The following is a 15,031-nucleotide window of genomic DNA, read 5'->3' on the forward strand; positions in this document are numbered from 1 at the left end:
GAGGACGTTCACAGAAGATTGCCTCCAGTCTGTCCAGCTGGTCATTCAGTTTACAGAAAACTACACATAAAGCCAGTTCCCTCCTATGCCATTACTTATATTGCCCCACCGATCCCCACCCCTTCTGTGTGCTAGTACAGTGGTTTAGGATGGACTTTTGAAGATGCTTGACCTAGTAAAATCATCCACCAGTACGGCCAACTCAGTCTCTTGTCACAGTGGATTTCCAAGCCCTGTAAGACAGCTTCCTGGGAAGCGTTGTGATCATGCGGGAGCCAGGCTGTTCAATCAGAGCACAATGAAGCAGTAAGAAAAGCACAGAAGGGAAAAAGGCTGTAAGTCAGGACTAATTTTTTGTCTTAATTTGTTTTTTTCATTCACTTAAAGGATCCCAAATTAATCTATAAAAGAAATTTAGAGTGGCTTGGTGTTACAATATGCCAATAAAGTTGCTCAGCACGAAGCTCCCATGGCATGCCACAAAGCAAGAGCTCATGTGTGCCTCTTACCTCCTCGTTCAATATGTAGATCAATTATTAGTAGCTGTTTAAAGTTTCCTTATACTTTTTCACTTAAGTGTTACAGTGAATTTGAACCTGAACTTAATACAACGAGTAAAAGAACAAAGTCAGTTGTTCAGACTGGAAAGACAGTTTGGCCTGTTGTGGAGCAACAAAGCTCTGATATGTTTACTAGCAAGCTCTTGAGCTTTTATGCTTCATCTGGAATCTGGAATTATTTCCTTATATATTTTAAACAAGATATCAGGTTGATACCTCATCTTTGAATTTTTGCAAGTTGTTTTCTTTTAAGTCTCTACAGTTCCTAAATCATCCTTTGTTGTTCCCCGTATGTCAAGCCATTAAGTGAAAAGGCTGTTATTTCACTTTTACTGGCTACTGCTGTGACACTTCATTAATTAATTCATGGTAAAACCCACAAATTTTTACCTTGTCTAATAAGTAGCTTTCAATCATAACTTTATACATATATATATTTTAAAATAATTTTGGAGAATAACATAACTGCAATGTGAAATTTCTAATTTCTAGACTTCTAACTTTCTCATCTGTTACTTTTTTATTCTACAAACTGTTGCTGAGGTCTTTTCAGTTTCTCTGTATCCCAAATACTCTCTCTCAAATGTAAGACCAATTTCTAATGTAGATTATTTGGAAGGAAGACCTACAATATTAATGTTACCTTTCTATCTTGCCACGAGTGTACAGATAAGTCCCCAGCAAAAAAGGGTCCTGACCCAGAAGCAACGTAAATATAGTTTCAGCTTTGCCTGTTCAATTTAATATACCAAATTTCACATTGAATTTGGAGGGAACATCATTTTATTCAATAAAGACATGTTCAGCAGACATGTCTAGCAAAAGGTGAGCAGGAAAGGCTGACCTACCCTTAAAACATTTGATTAGCTCTCATTTGATCTTCTCGCTGGTTGAAACATGGTCTGTAGGAACACTATAGAATATATGTTACAGTACTGCACAAAGATTAAACAACTAATAGCAGTTTTCTACAGTCATAAGAGATAACTATGTGAGAACCGGAGCAGCTTCCCAAAAGAGAAGCTAGACCATAATAATTGCCAGAGAGGGGAGCATCAATACTTTCAGGAAAATGTTAAAACATTTAGATGGTAACAGATAAAGTGTTTACATTAATGTACTTACAGCCTTTTTACTCTCCAATTGAAATCCTCATTAAGTACATCATTATGTCTTTTCAGTTTTTCAAATTACCAGGAATCATAGGATCATAAAATCACAGAAAAATTTGCATTGGAAGGGATCTCAGGAGGTCTCTAGCCCAATCCCTGCTCAAAGGAGGGTCAGCTGTGAGATCAGCCCAGATTGCTCTGGGCTTTATCCAGTTGGGTCTTTAAAACCTCTAAAGATGGAGACTACACAACCTGATGGATAGATTTAAGGCATATCTTCAAGCATATTTTCACTGAAACAATACAGAGTGCAAGTAACCTTAATAATTAATTCCTTCTTCAGGAGGCAGAAAACAAAGCTAAGCAAAAATTTGGTTTTTTTCTATCAAGACTATCTATGATAGTATATTAACACATGCTTCATTTAATTATTGTTATATTACGACCCCAGGAAAAGTTGCAATACATATTTTATTGAATAAACATGATAAAATTGCTATGTTATTTTTTTTGTAAGATCACATTATAATGTGAGTTTGCCTTCCTCCAGCCTAGAATAGTGAATAGTATAGGCACTCCAGGAAAAAAATTGTCATAATAATACTATTAGCATTTTTTTCCACAGTTCATATCAGTTCCACTTGTGCTTTTCAGCTTTTCTTTATTTTTCTTCTGACTTCATATACTACGTTATTTAGATCAGTTATTTTTATTCCAATTCAATTACAGTAAGCTCACATTGACATAGACCCTGGCTTGTTGGAGTAGTTATCACTATTATCTGCCAAGATAAATACCAAGTCACCAACTGTATCAAGAGTACAGGTTTTCTTAAGATAAATAATCAGAAATAGTGTTAAATACACTTGATACTGCCAAATAAAAGTAGTCCTAATAGCCTATCTGTAAAGGTTGTAAAGACAACTCTCTATCTTACCAAGATGCTATGGACTCTAATGAATAGAGGTTTTATTGTTATGAGGAAGCATATTCTATGTTCAGTGGACATTAATTTCTGACATGAGCAAAATTGCATATATTAATGAATAGTGAGAAATTTCTCAAATTTTATAAAAATTGAAGTCAGTGACCAACAATAAGAGCAGGAGATAAAGCACAACAGTCTGTATAATTTATAACTAACAATTCCTTCTGGTATATATGGGAGGGTATTCAGTGTATGCTGTGTTTCTTGTACTGACTTCAAAGCAAATCCACTCAATTGAGCCAGATATGAATAAAGCAGGCTAAGTTATTTTAATACCTTTCTAAACCTAGGTTTGAGTTACGTTTTCTGACACAGAAAACTAGAAGATAACAACTAGTTGGAGAATACTTTGGTATCAGGATATCTCTACCTATGAACACATAGAAATATTTGGCTGTAACAGAGGGAAACACTCTCAGGGTATAATTACACAATTAAGAAGAAGGAGGAATTGACTATAGATAAAATTATATTTCTAACAAAACCTTACAGAATAGAAAACTTAAGTCTACCTCTCAAGTGTGCTTTCTGTATGAGGCTGACCATACCTTTATACACATTCTCTCACTCTTTTCTAAAATAATCTGTAATTATGACAGGCTAAAAGGAATAGTACAAAACCAAAAAGTCTGAAGATACCAACATGAAACCAGCTCAGGTCAGTAGTAAGAAGAGTCTTACAAATAAGTAGGTGATTTTGGTTTTAATCACTTCTTTGTATCCTCTGTTAATCCTCAGCTGTAGATAAGAGAGTTGCAAACATTCCCTTTCCCCTTAATTTGGAGAGAAAGAACAGTAGCTTTGAGACTGACCTGTTAAATACTCTTACAGCACACCTGTTGAACAGGGCACGCTGGCTGAATAGGTTAAGAATCACACATTGTTTTGCATTGCAGTAGTGTTTAGCCTTGAATGAGGAATCCAGCACATCACATGAGTCAGGTGAGGAGATATTTTGGAACAAGCCCATAGAATTTTACGTTACTAGGGAAATATTATATAAAGTGAAGTGAAATTTAAAGTGGTGCCTTCACCTGAAGTGGAGATTACCGCATTTTCCCATTTAAGTCTTGTTATTACTTAGGTAGAATGTAAACAGATAAAATAGAAAAGAAAAAGATGCAAAAAATTAAATGGTCATGGCAAGCACAAGAATAGAGTCCCTTTGCCTTTGGTGAAGTAAAAAAAAAAAAAAGAGGTGACAAGCATGTATTAAGGTATTATGGTAGCGGTATGAGTTTTCATAAATCAAGGGGTCTTAATAAATCTCACAGCAGCATTCATACCTGATTATCTGCAAGTCTCAAAACGACAGGGGCAAGGATTGTTGCTATCAAGACTGTTACTCTCTGGCTTTCCAAAATTCTGTTCACTGGAGATGGAACCACTTCATATTCATTTTTTTCTTATACTTGTGTCTCCCAAGCTCCTCTTTGTTCCACTTTTCCCAAAAACAGTGAAAGAGAATAGCATAAAGCAGGTTTTCTTCCCCACAATCTCTCCCATCAGGAGTCTTTCTGAAAGGTGCTTGATGAAGTAGGAAACATGGACTTACTTAGTTTCATCTGGCAATAGTCATGCTTGGAATTTAAACCAGAATTTTTTGCCATTGGCTTGTATTAATTTTTGTGTCCTCTAAATAAAGGGTAAATAATAATAAGCAAGCTCATGTCCAGCATTTAGTCACTACTTTTCATTTTGTACATTTTGACAGTTTGAGATAGTGCTATATCATGCCTTCAGGTCACATCATTTTTTGTTCTTTAGAAAGATGCTATTATATTATCTAACAATGTTATCACTATGTACAAGAAAGCTGAGCGAGAAGTAGTCAACCTCACTGAATTTCTCCTTTATGACTTTTAATTTCCCTCCAACATAATCACATAATATAAATGTTGGATTAGAAATCATGCATTGCAGTGACAACTGCAGAATGCTTCCTGTACTGTTGGGAGTCTGTGTTAAGCAAGACAATGAAGTATTCCTCATAGTTTACATTATATATACACCTTGTGTGGTAAATTTCCAGGTACAACAACTTCGTGATTACATTATTTGTCTTAGGAAAAATTAATATAACTTTGTTTAAAAATGATACAACAATATTCACCATAGCAGACATACAATATTCCCATGCAGGGAAATACTTCCTTCTTCTGCAGAAAATAGTTGAATCAGCACATTAGTGGTTCAGCATGCTGGTTCAGAGAAAAGGATAGGCTTCTGGTTGCTATAATAAATAATTACTACAGGTCATAATCATCACTTGTATAAACAACACCATGGCTAATGTCTTCAGTTTCTATGATCTTGCTCCTTCCAACATCAGTATTTAACCTAGTATTTTCTAATCAAACTTTTAAGTTAGTTCATAAACAACTATTGATATCAGTGTATGGAAATTGACTTTATTACTGATGAACCACAGTTACAGAGCAAGATTCAATTTTTTAAATTCAATTCTTGTAATTTCCTTATCCTTATATGGCATCTGCTCAACTTTGAGTAGTTACCAAGACAGTTATAAAGGAATGGCATGCAGATTTTTCATCTGATTAATTCTAAACTAATTTTCAGTCAGCACTTACTTGTAATCTCAAAAATATATACTTTAAAACATTCTATCTATGAATGGTAAGATGATAGTTTTTACAAACATGCAAACCAAGAGCAAAAAGTGAACTCAAGCACTGTTTATGATCTGAGAAAAAAGGCACATCGGTATTTGAAATAAGTAGCTCCCACTACCTTTGGCAGTATCAGAGCAAAGGTTAATTTTAAGACAGTAATATACATACTCCTATCTTTTAACCTGAAACATTTAATTTAGTTATGATTCTGTATTACATAATGTAAATGAATACAGTGTTATATTCTCCTGGAGGATAATGTTCTTGAATGGTGATTTAAGATAGCATTAATTTAAATTACTTGTGTGAGATACTTGCTTCATCATTGAATACAGACATATATCTATTATAATAAAACACTCATGGATGTACAGGCAGGGTGCTCTCCAGACTGATTGGATATTGCTAGAGCTCTAATTTTTAAGAAAGTATCTCATGCTATGGAAATAAGTGTTCTTAAGTAATGCCATCATAATGTTTATAGTAAAGTTTCATGTTCAGATTAGTCTGAATCAGGAAGAGAATCATTATTTAAATTGAAAACTCCTACTATATTACAAATTTTAACACTGGCAGTTCACTGTGATAAAGTCCCTACTTATACTGTATAATCCAGTGGCCACCAAATATCAAAAGAAAGATTTTCTGATTTTTCCTCCTACAGTCCTTGTAGTAAATTCAACAATTTACACCAGCTCACTAGAAACCTTGCACTTTGGGCATCTATCTCAGGGCTGTGGATTTTACTGCCAGTGGAGCTGCACTACCACCCTGAGTCCTTTTGGGAAGGCAGTGTGGGGCACTGCATGCAAAGCCACAGAGGCCAATGGGACTCACTCCATGGCCCTTCCCAACCTATCATTCTGACTAGAGAGAAGTGGAGGCCGGCTGACTCCTTATTTTAATGTCTCTTGAAGTTTGTGAATGGGTCTGCAATAAACTGCTTAGCAACTTTCAAAATTGAGCCCCAAAGCTCAGTAACAAAATCCCGTAGGCATTGACTCTTGAATAGGCATTTATACAATAGTGAGATTTTAAATTGTATGTCTTGAGCAGTTGAACAAAAACGATTCACATAGTACTATAGCGCAACTAAAGAAGATCTGGATCAGATCTTACTGTGCTTTTTCACAGTAATAAACTACAGAAACTATTTACTATGTACACAGGAATAACCCATTTCTTAATTATCTGTACAGATAATTATCTGTAGTCTACTGTAGAAAGAAGATGCCAATAAAGGAATGCATGCCATCTTCCTAGTAGCAAAAAATCAACAACTGAGGGAGTACACATGCTAATAAGAACAATCTGTTCTGCAGTGAGCCTGGAAAAGTTTTATAATTAATCTCCTCTGTTAAAAAAATAAATATACAATTTCCAAAAGAAAACAGCTTACTGGGGAGAGTGTTTGGATCTACCCCTCTTTGTAACATGAAATCACGATGTGGCCACAGCTGATACCAGCATAAAGGGCTGGAGGGGCTCAGCAGTTTGGTTGGAGCCTCTGTTTTCCACTGGAATCACCCCACCAAATATGTGCTTTCTATTTGTAGGAGAATTCAAAATATCCTAACCCAAACCCAACCTGATATGAATTATAATGGCATTCATCTGTATATTATCACATCTGGGGGGAAGAACAAAACTCAAACCAGCTCCAGTACTTTCAGTGGTACGCTGAAGCTCCTGTGCTTAATGATATGAACAGTTGTACTTGTAATCCCAAATGGGAAAAGTTATTTTAACTAATGCCAGCTGAGAAAAGTGGCAGGTTTATATTAATACAAGCAATACAAAAATTTTAAAAACAGGCAGTTTCAAGAGCTCCACATTCTAAAGGAATTGTCAGTATGAACTTTCAATTCAGACAGAAGTCAGCAGTCTCTCCAATAACTTAAATAATTATACATTTCAATAGCTTATTTCTTAGTTTGCTACATCATTTTCTGTCATTGTTACCACCTCATGTTACTACCTCAGCAGTCATCAATATATAGTACAATTTTCTATACTCCTTTGGATCAAAGTTTTTTACCCATTCTCTAAAAACTTCTACACAATATTTAGCTGTTATATTTCCAAAGAATAAATAATAAAGGAGAAAATTGCAGTAGACGTTTTAAGGCGGAGGTTGGGACAGTTACTGATGTGACATAAATATATCAGCAAGCAATTAGTACAGGTGCGTCGAGTTAATCATTATTTTGTCTGTGTTCAGAAATGGCTTCCTAACTGAAATATTTTTCTTATTTCTCAGCCAACTGATGTGGTTTATCTCTAACAGATGCTACAGTCCTATGACTTGCCCTAGGAAAAAGGCACCTCTCAATCTCCAGCCCCACGACACTGCCCAACAGACAGAGGGGCAGAGCTCAAAGAGCAGCACAGGAGAGAGCCTGCCTACATGGGGGCTGACTCCAATTTTCTTGAATAAGCAGAAACAAATGAGAGAAAAAAAAATGATGAGTTGCATTGTAAATATTGCTGCACAAACAAACTGAATTGATGAAGTTGCAGTTTTTTTCTCAAGCCTTGTCACCACTAAAGCAAATACAGTGCACCACAAAGCTGAAGTCACACTGATGTTTTCGGCTATGATAAAGTCCTCAGGATGTCTAATGCCTCTAACTGGTATCCAGTTTGCTGCTGATAGCTGATATGACTTACAGTGCAGAGATAAGCTGATCCAAAATCAAAATCTGTAAGTAACACCAATAACTGAATTGTTACTTGATTAAACTTCACAATTAATTAAATTTGATTAAATTTCACAAATATTATAGCAGATTAATTAAGTACATTCAACAAATATCCAAGAGAGAACTGGTCATCATAAAAATATAAATAATAGCCTTATTAAGAACAACAAAATTAAACACTGCATTTCATCACCTGGTTTTCATGCAATATTATGCTTCTAAGCTTCCTTATCATCAGGTTTGTTTTCTGGATTTTGGCCATATGGATTTTGGCCACTTAATGAGGCACTTTAAGAACATACTGAATTTTAAAAAGGACATGGCAAATAACTGGCATTTATGTTTTATCATGTTCTAATTAAATAATGAGGAAAATTGAATTTATCCTTTATATACTGATTAATGAAGAGTGCTGGTCTGATTAATGAAGAGTACTTTATGAAGACAAAATAATTTTAACATAATTCAGAAATTTAAGGAACTGTTGGCCTGGAATGAACCACAAAGCTCATCACATCATTTCTCCTGACCAAAGAAATGATGAAGTTTTACGTCCACAGCACTGTTTTTGAGTCACAGCTTGTTTGGTGTCCAGTATAATCTAGCTGTTACCTCAGCTGCCATTTCTTAGCTTGTGTTTCATTCAGGTAATTACTCACGTGCAGGTGTCAGCACAACTTTGATAAGTAAAAATTTGGCTAAATTTCAAAAAGGACAAAGGCAAAGATGGCTCCCTGAATTGAAATTCTGCTCTGAAAAAGTTTGACTTGCTATCATATATCAATGCAAGACTTAAAACTTATTTCTCTCTTATGCTTGTCTGTAATAAAAATATGGAGCAGCATCAGAAGCAGAATTTACCTGGAATGCATTCAGAACATCGTCTGCCTTTGAAAGTGAATTGCTGATAGATTTTCAATAGTAGATATACATATTGTTTATATCTCTTACATTTATTACACTGAAAACATGCCATCCTAGCTCAATTTTGAAAGTGTCATGTGAAATACTGTCAGAAGTCATCCAAAAGTCAAGATGACTTCTGACAACTACTGTTTTTCTCCCAGTAAGCTTTGTTATCTTGTCAAAAAAGAAAAAGTTGTTAGGACATGATTCGTTCTGAGCAGCCATGCTGGCTGGTATTTCTCTCCTTGTTATCATGTAGACACTTAATGCTTTTTGATTATTTGTTCAAGTTTTCAGTTTATATTTTCTGTTTCAAAATTTCATTTTGCTTCTGTTTAAAAATGGTGTCATATTTTCACTATCCTCCAGAAGTCCTTATAGGAAAACTCTGAAGATGAAATTCATAGAGCTCAGCTACTTTGGAATCATTTAAATATCAATTTATCTCTGCTTTCTCTAGGCTAATCCATGTTCTTAAGCCCTTATAACTAATGCTAATGTTGTTAACACAACTCAGCATCCTAGTGAACACAAACACAACAAAGACATTAAGCAATCTGGGTTGCTGATTCTTCAGAACAGTTCCTTGATAATTTTCCCTCTTGACTGAGTAGAAAACTAATTCCTTGGTCATCACAGGGCTAATACATTTTTGGAAACTTTTATTACTCAATATTCAGATTTTGTTTGTCCAAACTTGTACACATTTTATAGAAAACAAATATTTCTCCATCTTCTACAGCCTTCTTTTCTGAGTAAGTTCACATGAACCTCAAGTTCTCTAAATGTATTGTTCTCAGCACACTAATCCATATCACACAGAACAAGGTGTGACAGGCAGACACATTCATACGTTTGCACCTACCTTGCCTGTCTTTGTACTACACTCCACAGCATCCCCTATTACAATTCAACATAAAGGCATCAGACTGAAGGATATTTTTGCTGACTTTTTCTTCAAGGTACTTTAATCTCCGTCTTCTTTAGTTCACTGATCCCCAGCACCATATTCTGAAGGTCAATATTTGAGTTCTCTGCAGTGATAGTTATACATTAAGTAAAATATATAATTTTTTATCTTTGAATTTAATTTTTCCCTTCCGTAATACACTAAGCTGCCATTTTGAATCAGCTGCTGAAGATAAACCAGCAATTATAATATTAATATTAACAAAGTTAATGGAGTGCTTTTTTTGCTTCCAGTGTTTTTCAGTCTCTGAAGACATTTGTCTTTGAAATAATTAATTATGTTAGCAATACTCCTGCTGTAGTTAAAGGTCACTCTGCAAAACATGTGAGAAAAGTACCCAGGACTGAAGGAAATTATTAGACTTTAAGTCCCTTTGTAAGTATTTGCAGTTTAAAATTTAAAAATGATTGCTCTACCCATAAATATATACATGCTATAGGTGATTATTCATTCATTTCAAGAAAGTGGTACTGTGCAATTGCAATAGAGATGGTTGAGTATTATTTTAGTTGATTTCTGCAAATATCAAGGATAAGCGCAATGTACTACATACTTAAAGTGGATAGAATGAATATTAAAAGAAGATATTTTTGAAAAAATAACTTTCTGAAAAATGTTAAAGAAAGCATTAGAGGTAAATAGCAAACCATGATAGTTACAGAGTGTGAATTTGGCATCAACTAGCTGAGCAAAACTAATGAGCATATAATCCAATTTTGCAGCTTCTTCATTTTCAATGAAGCATTGAAAGAAAACAAATAAAAAAGTATAATCATTAAACTCACTGAGACAAATTAATTTTTGTAAGCTATAAACTACAAAGGATATACATTATAGGTGAACTCTTGATTTCCCCCTTTTTCTTTATAAAAAAAAAAGAAAAGAAAATGCATTTTAAATTGTAATAAAGAGCTTCAAAAGAAAGCCAGAGAGTTTATTGCAGTTTTAGTATATCCTAATGTGTTTGCAATTAGTAGCACAATCTGAGGTTGCCCAGACAGAAACCCACGTGAACAAACGGTGCACACGCGCAGTGCATCTGAGAATTTCGGATGCATTAGGTCTGCTGTTTGTCAGGTGACGGTCACATCCACCTCAGGGCTGACATACCTCAGTTACACCAGAAATAACGTGTCTCTGCAGACTGTAAATGATCTTCCAAATCCAATGAGTTTGCCAGGGCCAGGCCTGAATGAATACGTTGAACTCTGGTGCATCTGAAAGGCATCAAGTACACTGGGCACTGGGGATCTGAAGGCTTTTGACATATCAGTGCACAAAAGATGCCGTATCTGAAATGGGTGGTGGGATGTCTATAAATGCAATATATAGATCCAGAAAACTTCGTATTGATAGATTTTCAGATAGAAGAAAGAGATACATGTGGAAAAACCCAGACACAGAATATCTATACCAACTGTCATTTTGTTCTGTGCCACTCTGAAAAGCGCTGATGTACAGTAGCTGTCTTGTATTGCAGAGGGGATGGAAAACTCTATTGTGTCTCAGTTCAATATTACATTATAATTTGATTTCTAATTATTCCCCTTGAATTCTGATTAGCTATTTAATGAGGTATGATCTTTGAAAATGTATGATCTAACTTATCTCTATTTTCTGATAATATTACTGATTCAACCTGATTTACTCATTTTTATTTCTATACTTTCTGAGCTAGATGTCTAATTGTGAATGTAATCCAATATTCTGCTAAATTTAATACATTTAATTCATGATAGATTTTATCTCTCCTAATCATTTATGAATATGCACTAACAGTATCAAGGACAACCAGTAAATTTAGTCAACCAGCTGCCATTATTTCCTAGTTGGGCTTGAAAATTTAAAAAACAAGTGCTTTCCATTTTAATAATATATGACATTAAACTGAGGAAACATTTTTCTAAAAAAAATCTTAAACTAAAATAGCGTTGAAGATTGCAGCATTTTAAAGATGTCACATATATGTATATCAACAAATCCATTACTATTTTACTAAAAACAGATGAATATAAAAATAAGTATTTTTCTAAGAAAATGTCAAAAAGGCATTTCAGTCTGCAACATAATCCATAACAAAAGTCAGTAAGGAATGATGTCTTAAAAAAACAGTGAGCTAAGAGAAATTATGTATAGAGTTTTCAAGGATATTTATAAGTGGAAGAGCTAACAGAATTCTGGAGTGAGAGGAATATATTTATAATGTATGTTTCCATGAAAAGGCAGAGAAATTAGTTCAACTTTATTATTTGCATTCAAATTCTAAAGGCTATATAATGTACTGATTTCATCAACTTTTAATTTGGTAATTTGCCTAGAATTATATGGTCCTTGCCAAATTTTCTTCTGATTCATTCCCATTTAGTAATGTAATCTAATGTACAAAGTATGAAGAGAAACAGAAAGAAGATCTAAAGACATTTAAAAACCAAAAATTCATACCAAAAGATATTTTAGGTATTACTATCACAGGAAAATAGTTTTGCTTTTTATGTATTCTGTTAGTGAATGATCAGGAGGCTGCATTTTGCACGTCAATGCTGTGCAAACAGTGCACGATTGACACAAAACTGATATAAAGTAGAAAACTCAGCAGCACCACCTACTACACTGAACTGTAGGAAACTTGCAGATATCAAACAGAAAAAAAAAAAAAAAGGAAGAAAGCATAGTAGCATAGTAAGACCAGGATCATAAGAGCTTTATAATTTTAAACATTTCTGTGAGGCCATTCGAACATTATCAGCATTTACAATGCTGCACTCTCACACCGCCTCTTTCCCTTGCAGGCTGTCAAGGACCAGCAGCTCCCTCCTTGGGATGAACACCAGTGGCTCAGATGAGTATTTCCAGTCTACAAACCACGCAGAGCAAACTTTCCGCAAAATGGAAAATTATCTGCAGCAGAAGCAGCTGTGCGATGTTCTTCTCATAGTTGGTGACCAAAAGATTCCAGCTCACAGGTACATTTCCCAGTGTTGTTTACATGTCTTCAAAGCCTGAAATTTCCAAATGCTGGGTCAATTTATGGCTACCTTGTTTAGTTATGAACGAATGGTTATTATAACTAGGACATCAACTAACAATGAAATAAAATGATACGATCAATGTTTCATATTCATTATTTCAAATAGAATGACATTTTAATATGAACCATTGATATTGTCCATCTTCCCTTCTTGCTGCTGTCAAACTACAGCAAGATCAGTGAAAAAAATCTGCCTGAACAAGCATATGGGAGAAAATTAGATTACAATTACCCTTTTAACTTTATTGTTCACTGCTATAAGATTTGAAAACTATGCTAATGTTTCAATTGCACACACACAATTTATTATATAAATACTAACTTTCACGCTTGCTATTGAGATCATAAAGTAATTTGCAGTCCCCCTAAAATGCTTTTATTTCAAGGTTGGTTCTCAGTGCAGCGTCTGATTATTTTGCTGCAATGTTTACTAATGATGTACGTGAAGCAAAACAAGAGGAGATCAAGATGGAGGGAGTAGACCCTGATGCGCTGAAAGCTTTGGTGCGCTACGCCTACACAGGTAATTTCTCCTCCATCACCCACATCATTCTTGTAAAGGAAGCTAAAATCCATTCAATGCATACATAATTGTCACTTCTTCCATTTCATACTAGTACATAAATAGGTTTCTATCACATATGCATGTTTCTCTAGCGAGGATGAATAAATATTACTGTTTTATATAATAACTTATACTAAAAGATATTCAGAAAAGTTAACATATAAATTCATATTGGACATCTGTCTCTAGATACAAGTTATTTTAGAAATTTTAATGAGAGAAGAACATATTTTGCCTGTTGCCCACTTCATGTAGTGACACAGAACAGTATTCTATGAACCTTCCTGTCACGGGCAGCTATAGAAATGGTCTGCCTGGGTGGCAGTCATTTGGCTCACTCAAGGCTCTTGTGTAGGAATAATCTGAGGAAAATACAAATACGATCACACCCGTAAGTAGAGCAACTTTTACCACAAGAAAGTGCCACCACATTCTGAAAAAGGTGTATGTTCTCTTGAAAAATAGATATTTTATTGTACTGAAATTAAATATTTTATTTTAATACCAGAATGCTATATATATTTTTTTCCCTATGTTATTTTCTCCGATTTTCCACATTTACCCCTGTATTGCTGAATCTGAAATGGTTGAACCAAATACCCCAAAAGACCAAGCAGAGAACTGTGAAATCCTTTTCATCTGCTCTATATTGAGGTAAAAATGCTGTAGAACATGACGGCTATGTTAGTATATATTACAAACAGAAACATCCAGATCATTCAAACCTATGCAGATACTGAAGTCTGCACATTCTGGTACTTGACAAGCTTCTCAGTGCAGACAGCAGCTACTCCAGCCAGAAAGGGAAAAGGGAAACTCTTTTCCCCCTACCAAGTTGTGCAGTTCTGTGACAAAAAATGCCCAAATCTCAAAAGGAGAAAATTACTCCCCCCGGAAGTAACAACACTTAACTGACGAGAGTAACAACTTTCTGATTTTATGAACGCTTGCTCATAAACTGATCCATCCCCTCAGCTAACCGCTGTTATCAATAACATTCACGAAATCCTTGTTGTCTGACGTCCCACACAGGACATTGTTTGTTTGCTTTTGAATGAAATAACACAATTTTGATACTGAGATTCCTTCCAAAAGGCTGGAAGATACATCAGAATTACCTGTCGATATTTTTATTGTACTTTAAAAGGGTTTAGAGAAACTAAAAAAAAAAAAATCAAAGTAAAACAGACCTCATTATATTCACCATATTGGCATTAGCATAAATGTTAGAAGTAGGAGATTCTTCACTTGCTACATCAGGCACTTCATAAATCTGGACTGTTGCATAGAGAAATCTCGAGAAGGTTAAGCACTCTGCAACCCAGTTCAGAAACGTAAGTTTCTATACACAAAATAGACCCCGTTTGTGGGTGCAAACAAGGGGATAAATAGAGAGGGCCAGAGGGAATGCTGCATAACACGTATAATGCAGTGATACTGTGGCACTGAATTAGCATACATTACCCAAGGAAATAGATTAGTAGAAGCGCAAAGAAGCTGGGTGGTGGGCTGCTTATTATCCACGTGTATCTCGAAATCATCCCACGATTAAATTTAATCTCTTTTA

At 34.9% G+C, this 15,031-nt stretch overlaps 1 protein-coding gene across 1 annotated transcript in view; it reads left to right on the top strand.

Moving 5' to 3' along the window:
- KLHL4 (kelch like family member 4) overlaps positions 1–15,031 on the top strand; it is a 45,289-nt gene that overhangs the window by 11,823 nt on the left and 18,435 nt on the right. Inside the window, exons 2-3 of the mRNA XM_074147317.1 lie at positions 12,661–12,834; positions 13,286–13,422. Of these exons, the coding sequence (XP_074003418.1) occupies positions 12,661–12,834; positions 13,286–13,422 (311 nt within the window). The remainder of the gene's footprint in view (positions 1–12,660; positions 12,835–13,285; positions 13,423–15,031) is intronic.

Source organism: Numenius arquata, chromosome 5, assembly GCF_964106895.1.
Source record: "Numenius arquata chromosome 5, bNumArq3.hap1.1, whole genome shotgun sequence".
In the NCBI taxonomy this organism is placed as follows: domain Eukaryota; kingdom Metazoa; phylum Chordata; class Aves; order Charadriiformes; family Scolopacidae; genus Numenius; species Numenius arquata.